Below are 13,809 nucleotides of genomic sequence, written 5' to 3'. Positions count from 1 at the left end.
TCAAGAAGCTTCCAATAAATTCTTTTTTTTCAACTTGGCCAATCTTTCTGTTTTTTGAATCCAGAACTGATAGAGTATGTTATGTGAGAATACACTGATATTACAGATTTATGAAAAATCAAGAACCCTTAAAATGAAGTTTTAGTTTTATCTATTTTTGAAAACATTTTAAAATTTTTCTGGAGGCTCAAGTTAAAAGTGTTACATTTTCAAGACTTTTTGGATTTTTTTCTTTTTTTTAAATGTCACCCAAAGCTTGTAACTAACAATTACAGAAGATCTCAATCTTTATTTTTACTGTGCATGTTTAGAAAATGGTAACCTAATCAAATTCAGATTTTATTATTATTTTATTAAACAATTTCAGCAATTGACTAGGAGAATTCATTTTTAATATCAAAGTCACAGAGAAATGGAAGTTTTAACTTTTTCATTGCATTCTGTGATGCAATGGAATGTTGTATTTTCCTGAGAAAAGAGTATAATATACTATTGTAGAAATTTAATTTTATATGAACAATAATGAAAGTTTTAAAGAAACAGGAGGAATGACAACTTGGAAGACGTAGGATAACAGCCTTTATTCATATCACTAATTGTAATATGTATTTACTAATTGTAAATGTGGAAACCGAAGCCCCATTCCAGAGAAGACATTGTTTTTTATGATAGATCCAGGCAACAGGAAACACACATGCACACACACACCCATACACACAAAAGAAGCCTTTCTTAGGAGAAAATATACATTAATCTCTCTCTTTCTTTCCCTTCCTTTTTCTCTTCTTTTCCCCTCTGTTTCTTTTCTTCTTCCTTTTCCTTTCTCACTTTCAGTTTAAAAGTGAAATCGGCTTCCCAGAGAAAGGATTAGAGAAATGGGTGCCTTTTTCTTCAGTTTGGTGATGGTGTTCTAAACGTCCAGATTAACTCTTACCAGATAATTCTTTTTAGACAGCTCTTCGGAGGCCACCTAAATCACATTTTATTGTCAAATAAGTGGATGGATTAATGAATGAATGAATGCCACATGAACATTTCAGGTTATCTGAGAAACGTTAAGATCAACCACTTTTCAGTGTAAATTAAATCTGATTTTTAAAATTTCCAAAATCAACAAATAACAGGTGGTTCTTGAAATGATACTAGCCTGAGAATGTGCCTCAACATAAAAATCGAAACCATTTGATATTGTTTGGCCGTGTCCCCATACAATCTCATTTTGATTTCCCACGTATTGTGGGAGGGACTTGGTGGGGGGTAATTGAACCATGGGGGCAGATCTTTCCCATGCTGTTCTCATGATAGTGAATAAGTCTCATTAGATCTGATCGTTTTATAGGGGGAATTTTCCTTCACAAGCTCTCTTCTTTTCTCTGCTGCTATATGAGATGTGCCTTTCACCTTCCACCATGATTGTGAGGCCTCCCCAGCCACGTGGAACTGTAAGTCTGATAAATCTCTTTCTTTTGTAAATTGCCCAGGCTCAGCTATGTCTTTATCAGCACTGTGAAAACTGACTAATATAGCAAATTTGTATCAGGAGTGGACTGCTGCTGAAAAGATAGCTGAAAATGTGGAAGTGACTTTGGAATTGGGTAACAGTCAGGGGTTGGAACAGTTTGGAGGGTTCAGAAGAGGACAGGAAAATGTGGGAAAGTTTGGAGCTTCCTAGAGACTTGTTGAATGATTTTGACCAAAATGCTGATAATGATATGTACAATAAAATCCAGACTGAGGTGGTCTCAGATGGAAACGAATAACTTGTTGGGAACTGGAGCAAAGGTGACTCATGTTATGTTTTAGCAAAGAGATGGGTGGCATTTTGCCCTTGCCCTAGAGCTCTGTGGAACTTTGAAGTTGAGAGAGGTGATTTAGGGTATTTGGTGGAAGAAATTTCTAAGCAGCAAAGCATTCAACAGGTGGGTGACTTGGGTGCTGTTAAAGGCATTCAGTGTTTTGTTTTGTTTTGTTTTGTTTTTGAGACAGAATCTCACTTTGTCACTCAGGCAGGAGTGCAGTGGCAGGATCTCAGCTCACTGCAACCTCTGCCTCCCGGGTTCAAGCAATTTTCCTGTCTCAGTTTCCCAAGTAGTGGAGATTACAGTCATGTGCCACCATGCTTTGCTAATTTTTATACTTTTAGTAGAGATGGGGTTTTATCATGTTGGCCAGGCTGGTCTCAAATTCCTGACCTCAGGTGATCGGCCTGTCTCAGACTCCCAAAGTGCTGAGATTACAGGCATGAGCCACTGCACCAGGCTGGAATTCAGTTTTAAAAGGGTAACATAGTATAAAAGTTTGGAAAATTTACAGACTGAAAATGTGATAGAAAAGAAAATCCCATTTTCTGAGGAGAAATTCAAGCTGGCTGCAGAAATTTGCATAAGTAATGAGGAGCTGAATGTCACCAAGACAGTGGGGAATATGTCTCGGGGCACATCAGAGACCTTTGCAGCAGCACCTGCCACCACAGGCCCCTAGGTTTAGGAGGAAAAAATGGTTTTGTGGACCTGGCCCAGGGTCAATCTGCTGTGTACAGTCTAGGAACTTGGTGCTCTGCCTCCCAGTTGCTCCTGGTATGATTAAAAAAAAAGCCAAGGTACAACTCGGGCTGTTGCTTCAGACAGTGGAAGCCCCAAGCCTTGGCAGTTTCCACATGGTGTTGAGCCTGTGGGTGCACGGAAGTCAAAAATTGAGGCTTGGAAACCACCACCTAAATTTCAGAGAATGTATGGAAATGCCTAGATGCCCAGGATGAAGTTTGCTGCAGGGGTGGGGCCCTCATGGAGAACCTCTTCTAGGGCAGTGCAGAAGGAATATGTGGAGTGGAGCCCCCACACAGAATCCCTACTAGGGCACCACCTAGTGGAGCTGTGAGAAGAGGGCCACTGTCCTCCAGATCCCAGAATCATAGATCCATAAACAGCTTGCACCATGCACCTGGAAAAGGCACAGACGCTCAATGCCAGCTGGTGAAAGCATCCAGGAGGAGGGCTATACCCTGGAAAGCTGCAGAGGTGGAGCTGCCTAAGGCCATGGGAGTCCACCTCTTGCATCAGCATGACCTGGATGTGAGACATGGAGTCAAAGGAGATCATTTTGGAGCTTTAAAACTTGACTGCCCCTGTAGCCCCTTTGTTTTGGTCAATTTCTTCCATTTGGAGTGGCTATACTTACCCAATGCCTGTACTTCCATTGCATCTAGGAAGTAACTAACTTGCTTTTGATTTTACAGGCTGCTCATAGGCGGAAGAGACTTGCCTTGACTCAGATGAGACTTTAGACTGTGGACTTTTGAGTTAGTGCTGAAATGTGTTAAGACTTTGAGGGACTGTTGGGAAGGCATGATTGCTTTTGAAATGTGAGGACATGAGATTTGGGAAGGACCAGGGGTGGAATGATATGGTTTGGCTGTGTTCCTACCCAGATCTCATTTGGAATTCCCACAGATTGTAGGAGGGACTTGGTGGGAGGTACCTGAATCATGGTGGCAGGTCTTTCCCAGGTCGTTCTTGTGATAGTGAATGGGTCTCATGAGATCTGATGGTTTTATAAGGGGGAGATTATCTGCACAAGCTCTCTTCTCTTACCTGCTGCCATGTGAGATGTGTCTTTCACCCTCCACTGTGATTGTGAGGCTTCCCCAGCCACATGGAACTATAGGTCCAAAAAAACCTCTTTCTTTTGCAAATTGCCCAGTCTTGGGTATGTCTTTATCAGCAGTGTGAAAACTAATATACCATTATACAAGCTCTTACGTTACCTGATGAAAGAGAGCTAATTGTCTATCATAAAACCATAAAAACTTTGTTAATACATTTTGAAACCTGAATAATGAGAGAATAGGAATTCTGAACACACATACTAGTTTATCTATAAATTAGAAATATATGTTTCCAGGAAAAAAATGCTTATTCGAAATTAGAAAAAAACAAAACCCAGTCTTTCTCCTTGTCAACATTTAAAGTTATTAGACAGTAAGACATTCCAAAGCATAATTTAGTTGTTTATCAACAAAAAAATGTATTACAAGACATTAATTTTATTCCAAATTTTTTAAAAATCTGCTTTTCTCCATGTCAGTATTTAAAGCAGGTGCCATCTTCTGATTAATTAAATCACAAGATGTTCCTTATGCTAACGTCTTAGCAAATAAAACTTAAACAGAAACTGTTAGTTGCACTGTTGTCATTTCTTCTTCTACTTTAAAAAAATTATTCAGAACACCACATGGCCAGCTTGCAAGCTTATTTTCCAGATCACTGATAGCAATGCAATTTTGTATTTGTGTGTGAGTATGTGTTTTGTTTTGAAAAAGACATCAGCTTGAAGCAGTTTCAAATCTCTGGCAATGATTTCTTAAGGAGTATGTCAAAAATGAGCTATTGAACACATTTTTGCCAGGTCACTTGCCAAGTACTTGCTAGGGAGATGTCAAGTTTCAGGGCAACCATAATCCACATTTATGAAACTACTTAGAAAATGATGTGAGAGTTCTGTGGATCTTGCTAAGTATTTTTAGAACAATCAAGAGAATTTTGTTCCTTAGTTTTAGCATATTATAGTCCTCAACGAATATTTTACAAATTTTTTTTCTCAGATACGGTCCCCAAATTTTCTCGAGAAATTCATGTGCTTGAATACTTGTTTAAGCACAATTCAGAACTGCAGGAGGTCTAAGTCTGCAGTGGCTTAATGTAAAGTTAACTTTTTTTTGAATGTAAAAAGGTCAAAATTAATGAAGAAACTGGCAAATTCAAAGTTCCACCAAGGAATAGCCCAGTGCCTTTAGCAATCCATTTGAAATGAAGGAGGGAAACCACTCTCTTTAACATTTTCAAGTTTTGAAAGTCTAATGAACCATGCTACCTCCTGTAGTTTCTACCAAACCAAGATGTGTGCTAGGACTGGGCTCATTAGCATTAAGTAGAAGCAGAACACTCAGGTCTGGCTATAGCTTCTTGTAATGTTTTCATCATTATAGTATTTGGTTGACAAAATACTGCTATCTCAACCGTTACTTCATTTTTCTTACTGTTTTTGATGTAAAATTCCTGTTATACCATGAATTAAATGTTCCTGAGAGAAAAAAAAAAAAAAAAGACTTTTTCTGTTAATTCTTTTTAACAAGTGCCCAAAATATATTATTTTTTCAACAACGTGGATTCTCGAAGTAAGGTAGTTCTTGTGACTGTTTACTTTCTCTTTCATATGTCCCAGACTATTGGATTATGGTTTGTGAGATAAGGAAGAAAAGGAGTAATGAAAACATAGATTATTAGATATATAGGTAACTTGGGGTTTTTTTTTTTTTGAGTCATTAAAGTAGGAATTACATTATCAAAGCTCAAAATGTTAGCAATGAATTTAATTCAATGGCTTTAAAATTTTTTACATCTCGTCTGGGTGCGGTGGCTCACGCCTGTAATTCCAGCACTTTGGGAGGCCAAGGCAGGTGGATCACTTGAGGTTAGGAGTTCTAGACCAGTCTGGCCAAAATGGTGAAACCCTGCCTCTACTAAAAATACGAAACTTGGCAGGGTGTGGTGGCACGTGCCTGTAATCCCAGCTACTGGGGAGGCTGATGCAGGAGAATTGCTTGAACCCAGGAGGTGGAAGTTGCAGTGAGCCGAGATCAAGCCACTGTACTCCAGCCTGGGCAACCGAGCAAAACTCTGTCTAAAAAAGAAAAAAAAAAATTATGTCCCTTCATTGCAGAGAATAATTTTTGCTGAAATGAAAAACCACTAATTATTTGGGACACACCTTTTCAGGTTACTAGATTCTGATTCTTTTGGAGCCTCTGTATTTTTCATTATATTTGAACTCTTTTTCAAGCTGTAAATAAATAATACTAAAGCAAAATATTTCTGGTCTACAGATATGGGAATAAATTCTGAGGGATAAAGATTCCATTGAATTCTCCTCCTCACTCTGGAAGCCAGTTTTGCCTCCATGAGTACATTAATTTCAAGGTTTTTGATCTATAAATGTGTATGTTCCTTAAATTATCCTTTTATCTGGTTGTAATATCCTATCAGGTCCTTCATTAATGAATTAACATATTCATTTCATAAGTGTATGAAAATCACACTTTTTATGTTTTTTAAACTAAGTGGTGATATCCATAGGATTTGAATTATGTTCATATTTTGAAAACAAAATACAAATGTATTTCTTAGGTTGCATATAATTTAATTTCTAGAATTAGAATCTTTCTCTTGCTCTACTGTCCCAGCACAAACAGATGTTCATGTTAGTGTTTCAATATAAATGGGCTCAAACAACATCTCTCAGATTAGAATCAGTATTCTGTTGTGATTTTTTTTAAAAAGTGTGTATGTATTTTGATCTCCATTTCCCCAAAAATTCTGTTGATTGCAGATGTCTGAAGAACAGTCTTAGTGGATTATCCCAAACTTGACACATCTTTTGCAAAATGCTATACAAAAAGAAGATATATGTGATTATGACAAGATTCTCCACTTGGTGTGACTGATCTAATACAACCCAAGGCTGTGTGTCCAAAGGTAACTGCATTGTGAGTGTCACATTTCCAAAGTTTTAGGTGATATGTACAATCTGATTAGACTTTAAATCTCATATCCTCTGCAGGTATTGGAAAATACAAGGATGTCATAAATATGTATATTTATATTTAAAATGTGCTTACATTTATATAAATATATAAATAAAAATATACAAATAGTTGTTTATAAAGCTAACAATGTGATTATATGCTTTTCTTTTTCCTAGGTAGTGTGGGACTAGAAACAAATTTGGAATATTTTGCATTGCATATTTGGCTGAGATCTGCCACTTAGTTGAAGTATAATCTTCAGCAAGTGACTCAAAATTTCTGAATCTTGTTTTTATCATCAATATGTGACAATAATATTTTCTCCTTTAAATATTTGAAAGTGTTGAGAAAACCATAATAGTAACACTTGCAAAAATGCTCCATTGTAAAATGCAAGGTAGAGGTAGTTGTGAGCCTTTGGGCAAAACTATAGTTGCCACAGTTGTCTCTGAGATGAAGTACTTTTCTTAGACTGAAGGAAATCCCTGGGAGAGATTGGTCTAGCCTTTGGATGACTGTGGGTAGAGCTTCTGAGGAGAAGAATGAAATGTATTCCTCTTTTCCTTCTCTCTAGGAATACTGGAAAGCATTTATTTGTTTGCTAAATTGCTCTCTTTCCACCAGTGATATCAACTCTTAAATACTTTTTAGTAAGTTTGGAATTACTAGAAAAACAGTGAATGTAAAAGTGAAGGTGTATGCGTCTTGGAAAGTTCAGAGGGAGTACATTGACTGATGTTTGGATCAAATTCCTCTAACTTGAATGAGTTACCTTGGAAAATTATCTCTACAAATTCTTACTTACATTTCTGACTGTCAGGTTAAAGTGAATAATTATTTTCTGCATACCTAGATGTGATTTGGAAGCATCTGTATTTTGCTCTATTCTGTTGAGAGGGAAACTAGCTCTGTTTCATGTGCTGGTTTTCTGTGTCTGATACTTGATGTTTCTGTTGCTGTGATGTAATTTATTCAAGATAGATATGATAGATGTTGAAAAGGGAAGAAGTAATGAAGCTGTGGGGGAAATCAGACATTTATTAAAACGTTTCCCATTTTTTTGTGGAGGGAGGGCTTTGGTGTATCTGGGTTTCTCAGAATAGCAATGATACCTATATTTCAAAATATCTTATAAAACCAAGCATGAATCTTTTTTATGGTTTGTTGTTTTATCTACCACATTGTTCTCATTTATTCAGTTGACTATCATAGAGGAACAGATATGGGAAAGAGGGCTTAAAGAATTCATTTGGCATGAGATCTCATTTGTGTATTACGGTTCGGTATTTACAAACTAAAGGTGTTCAGTCAAATAACATGTTTTACTTGGAAACCAAGGTATTTTTAAGGAAATTGCATCTGAATGCCTTCAGGTGCCCATTGTTTCATACCCAGCTATCTTAAGAAATTACACTCTGCCTTGCTCTTACAAGCATTTGAGTTTTCAGTTGTTTAGCCTGTAAGATCATCAGAATTTTATCATCAGTCTCTGTTGCTAACTCTGCTGTATTTCACCTGGTAAAGATTCTAAATAATTAATAATAAAATGTTTCCAGAAAACTTGTTTTTAGATGTAGTTCAGCTCATCAAACCTTTTAGGAATCAGCAACAGCAAGAAAGAAAATAGCGTGGAGTCCTTTGAAACGGTAGCATCTAAAAATTTTACCCTGTACTGCTTTAGAGTAAGCAGAAAGATGAATGTAATACAGGAAGTAAAGAGAATAGCAGAAATATCTTCAAATTATTATTTCTTCCTTCTTTCTCTTAAACTAATAGAGTTTTAAAATGAGTCAAATACATATTTTAATTGATAAACTGAGTTTATATTCACCTATTGGAAACAGTACAACATATTTTACATCAGGTTATGAAATATGGATGTTTTACTAAAAGACAGGAAGAGCTTTTTCCAGTCTTTAAAGTAAATACATATTCAAAGAATCTTAAGGCATACCATTTATTCATATTCATATCTATTGAAATACTGTACATCCACATACTTCAATAAATAGTTAAAAACCTGACCTCTTTTTAAATCATTTCTGGATTTCAAAAAACAATTTTTATTGAAAAGATTAAATAGGTAACTTTTGGCTGTGTCACAAAGCTAAGCACAATGGATAAATTAACAATTATTCAGTAAATTTGATCATTGTAGATGAATGACTTTGATAATTTAGTTTTTCAGAGTATTTTGACTTCAAACATAGGGGTATTTATATATATATATATATATATATATATATGTGTGTGTGTGTGTATATATATATATATGTTTGGGTTTTTTTTGCCCTGAATTATCTGGGTAATTTTCTCAGTTCTCCAGTCTACTTTCTAGATATAGCTTAAACATTATGATGAAGCATTAATTTTTCAGTTAAGTCATAAACCCCCCAAAAGCGGCTTTACATTTGAAATTCTCTCTCTCAAATCTCTTAGTGTCTCAAAAACACTCACATTACTATAACTTGGGCAAACTTTTTATTATATAATTGCTGCATAATAGGAACTCAATGGTATAATAGGACTTACGTTTCAAATGTGCTCATTGTAAAACATAATTACACCACTTGCAGTTAAACTAAGAATGCAAATGTGTAAGTTAACTACCCTAACACTCTGATTCTTCCTTCCCTCTCATCCTTTCTTTCTCCCTACCTTCTTCCCTTCCTTCCTTCATGCCTTCCACCCTTCCTTTTTTCCTCTTTACTGCCTTTCCTTTTCATTCTTTTTCTTTTCTCTCCATTCTCATTTTTAAACTGCTACTTATTTTTCTTTCTTCCTTCTTTAAAAAAATAGGGGCAACAAAAGGAGTCCCACAAATGGAACCTGTAGAAAATATAATCCTGAAATGAACAGCTAACAAAACTTGTTATAGATTAAAAGATAAATCAATTTATAAAACTGCTATTCTGAAATTGCAACAATCTTGTACAGTCAGGACTGATAAAATGGAGTAATCAGACATTTTATATGTCCATAAATGTAAAATCATCTACTTGAACATTATATGCAATACATTCACACAATAAAGCAAATACTGTAGCCTTATTTGACAATATTGAACTCATAAATACTCATGATTTCACTCTGTCCGAGGGCCTAAGGACTAGGAATGCTGCTGTGATACAGAAAAACATAGTGAATACCTCCTCTATTTAAAAATGTCACTCAAGAAAGTCTCTTCTAACATAAAGGCAAATACATATAGCTACTGAGCTATGACTGTACTTCTGTCACATTCTATGGTAAAAACACCAGACTCCACAAATTCGGAATCATGACAACACTTTGAACTAATTATTTGGTTCATCCATAGTTTATACCTCAATTTACCTACAAACCTTACAAAGAGGAGGTATTTTAACTCTAGGAAAGCGGTCACTGAATAATACGCATTCTTGATCTGTTTCTTTCTCCCAAACAATGGTACTGATGGTTAACATTTTCTGTGGTAGCACCACTATTTCTAGTAAGTAGATTATTATGGAGTGTGCCACTTTAAAGCTGCAATACAAAATAATATTTTGTAGTTTATTCACCAATTCCACAAAGAATATTTTGTAAAAGCAAATAAGTAATAAAGTTAAATGCCATATTTGTTCTAAAAACTCTTTTTTCATGTATCAATCAAAATAATGTCATACATTTATTATAGTTAGTAGATTTACTAGCTTTATGCCTTATCATTGCGATTTTGTGGAAAGAGTATACTATGTCCCCTCATTTAAGATTCACTTTTCTAATTAAAATTGATTTATGGTGTACTTTGGGACTAAGTTTAACTTGAAGAAAAAAAAAATCACAGTTTTTAAGCCATCCCTGCTAGGGCAACATACTAGATATCTCAAATATGTATAACCACTGCAGAATTTCTTGTCTCTAATTTTATTGTAGGATCTTTGTTGTTATGACTTAGAAAAGGGGACTATTTGTAGAAATCTAGGTGTACTGAAATTGGTAACTTCATCAAACCCGTAAAATGGCTTTCAAGGTGATGGTCTTTCTTTAGTAAAGAGTGAAACCATCAAACTATTCCTGCAATTTAATGTTTCGAGTAACAGCATTTTCCTTCAAAATGTAGTTTTCATTATTTATAGTAGAAATAATTTAACATTCACAATATTTTGATAATTAGTATATCTTAAGATATTCTCATCATTGGTGTTTTGTCTTTATTTGATCACATCTTACATATATCATGTAAGAAAAAATAAGGGATGGTCTTTTTTGGTTTTACTTGTTTGAGCTGAAATGGCTATATAGAAAGATTTTATTGAAGAATTACCTATTTTAGAGATTGGTCTGCTACATACCAATATAGAATGTCTGTTATAATATATTTTGGAACTTTTAAAATATATAACATGCATTCCAGACTATCAACCGAGTGATATTTTCAGATGGAAAATATGCAAAATGCTCCTGTCCACAGGAGCACTGCCTCTGTCATACTAACTTAGCTGCCACAAAACAAAATTAATGATGAGTGCTTACCAACTCATGTAGTATTAGGTGATAGGACTTTGTGCCCTTTCTGACAAATCATCTTAAAATTTTTGGCTTGGAATAGTGGAAGGAAAAGATGCTGTATTGCTAGGCAATCCTTTGAGTGGACTGTGCTGTCTTTTTAAAGGAAATGGTTTCCCACGGTGGATCTAACATTTAGCTACAACTAAAGAAATCATATGGTATATTTATTATACTGTTATTAAATTGTTTCTCATCACAAGAACTGAGTTAGTGTGGGGCAAAATTCACAAACCCCACTGTCAGTGCAGGAAGAGATTTTTACAGTCCAATAGCTCCTTCCTTCATTACTTAGAGATAGTGTATGGTTTAACTATCATTCTGGTTTATTTTTGCTTTCAAATTGTAAGATTTAGCAAAACATTTTATATTAGTTGGAGACAAAGAGAAAAATATTATTTTATGAAGGCACACCCATGCTGAACTTACAGGAAAGAGAAGCAGAGCTGCACAGCCAGTTATATTACAAGGCTCATTCCTGAAACCTGAATATCATGCGAGCAGAAAAATCTAGATATGTGTTATATTTTGAAGAAATAATCTGAAGGCAATATTATTTGCTTTTTTATCAAAAACGAAAAAATGCATCTTTGTAAATGTGGATTGACTCTTATTGAAACAGGGAACTGAATGCTTGTATTGCAGCCTTAAAGAATCACATATTCACTGCAATATTCGTTTTTGTAAACTACAGCCTGCAACCTAGCAGACCATGACTGAATGCTTTTGAAAAGTTGTAGATTACAAACATGAAATCACAATTAATATCCTCTAAAAGTAATTTCAGAGCTTTCACATCTTAAAAAAAGGACAATGTGTACTGCTTCACAAGGTAATGTAGCTAATCAAAAAAGAGTAGAATTAAAGTATTTACATAATGAGCAATTCTACAGAAGGCGATCATCCCCATGTAAGCACTGCTGATTATATCCCACGCTGCTTTTAACAAACTGTACCAGATTGGATCCAGCCATCAGCACTTTCAGAGAATCCTTAAAAGCCTTTTATGGGTCTTTAAATTTATTGTAGAATGGCATTCTTCAGGTAGAATATGCTGGTGAAAGAGGACAGTGTCAACACAAGGTACCAGCAGGAGAAAAGAACATCAGCGTTCCCGGTAATTCCATACTGGGCTGTACTTGGAGCTGGAAAGAAATGGAAAAGATTAAATCAAAATGTAATTTGTGTCTTCCAAGATCTTGACAATAATCGAAAGGTAGCCGGGTGCATTGGGGAAAGCACTGACATTGGAGTCAGACAGACTTAAGTTCATATCTGATTCTGCTATATGACAATGTGTGGGCTATGTGGCTAACTTCTCAGAGCTTCAGTTTTCTCAGGGCAGAATGAAAATAATAGAAATAATAGAATCCACCTCACAGGGCTGTGGTGAGAATTGGCGATGAAGCACATACAGCATATTACATCAACTAAACACATGCTAAGTACTCAAAAGCTACTAACATTATTATTCCTCTTATACATACTGTAAATATTTGTATTAGTGGACAATATTCATTCATGCGTGTATATGTAGCTGTGTTTTATTAGCTAAATACTGTACTAAATGCTAGAAAAATAAGAATATTGTCCCTTCCAAGGTCTTTTTTTTTTTGGTGAGAAAAGATCTTCAAACAATTATAATACAATTCTGGGAATATTAGAGTTGCATGTGCATATCGCAGTAGCACAGACAAATTGTGCTTTTAAATATGCTGGGCAAGGGAGATTTCAAATACAGTTTTACCAAAGGAGACTATCATGTGGGTAGACGAAACAACATATTCAAAGGCATAAGAAAAGGACAGAGCAAGGTGTATCATGTAGAATGTAAAGGTAGATTTAGTCTTGCTGGACCATGAAGTTTGAGGCCTGAAGTGGAGGGAATTGAAACTAGACCTCTAGACAGGTAGAATGACCTCTACTGTAATGAAAAAGGGACTAGGTTTTTATACTTAAAGATATTTTGAAGAATTTGGAGAGTTGAATGTGTGACTACATTTACACATCAGAAAGATTACAGTCTTGTATATGGGGATGTTCACACGGTACTTGGCTAACAGTTATGTTGAATTTTCACTGAATACCTGAAGATTCATCACGTTTGGGATATTGTTGGAGTGTTCTGAAGGGGTACCACTTTGTTTATGTAGGGTAGTTGCCTACTTGTATGTAAATTATATTGTGTTCCAGAAATTAAATGTTACAACCGTGTTTGGACTTGTTTGAGACTATTCTCATTTACCATCATAATAATAATAGCAATAACAAGAAACCCACCAGCATATTTTAACCACCTTTTCTTAATGAAACCTGGATTTCAAGCACTATTTCCTAGTAGAAATTGAATAATGTAGCAAAGAAATTGACTACTTCATTTCTAAATTTATAACTCAAATCCAGGAGCAGGTTTAGTCACACTGAGTTTGAATTACCAGAGATAGTTTTAATGAAACTTTCACAAATGACTATATTACTCTGTAACAAGAAGAATAAATTGTGTTGTTTACACTTCCAAGAAATTAAAGGGGATGAAAGATACATTGGTCCCTGCAGTGGGAAGTTTCCTTGACAATGCAATTATTGATTCCAGGTGAGTGGGATTTGAGCACTGAGACTACTATTTTTTAATAAACAGAGAGCAAAATTAACGATTTAATGCATGTATATAATTACAAATGAGTTTTTTTTTAAATAAA

At 35.2% G+C, this 13,809-nt stretch overlaps 1 protein-coding gene across 1 annotated transcript in view; it reads right to left on the bottom strand.

The window, feature by feature from the left end:
- Positions 1-562: 562 nt before the first annotated feature.
- The window catches only part of LOC105498385 (neuronal growth regulator 1), an 895,160-nt gene continuing 881,913 nt past the window's right edge, over positions 563-13,809 (bottom strand). Inside the window, exon 7 of the mRNA XM_071091171.1 lies at positions 563-12,255. Coding sequence (XP_070947272.1) covers positions 12,131-12,255 — 125 coding nt within the window. The 3' untranslated portion in view covers positions 563-12,130. The remainder of the gene's footprint in view (positions 12,256-13,809) is intronic.

This window comes from Macaca nemestrina, chromosome 1, assembly GCF_043159975.1.
Source record: "Macaca nemestrina isolate mMacNem1 chromosome 1, mMacNem.hap1, whole genome shotgun sequence".
Lineage (NCBI taxonomy): Eukaryota > Metazoa > Chordata > Mammalia > Primates > Cercopithecidae > Macaca > Macaca nemestrina.
This window is presented reverse-complemented; position numbering and strand designations above follow the sequence as displayed.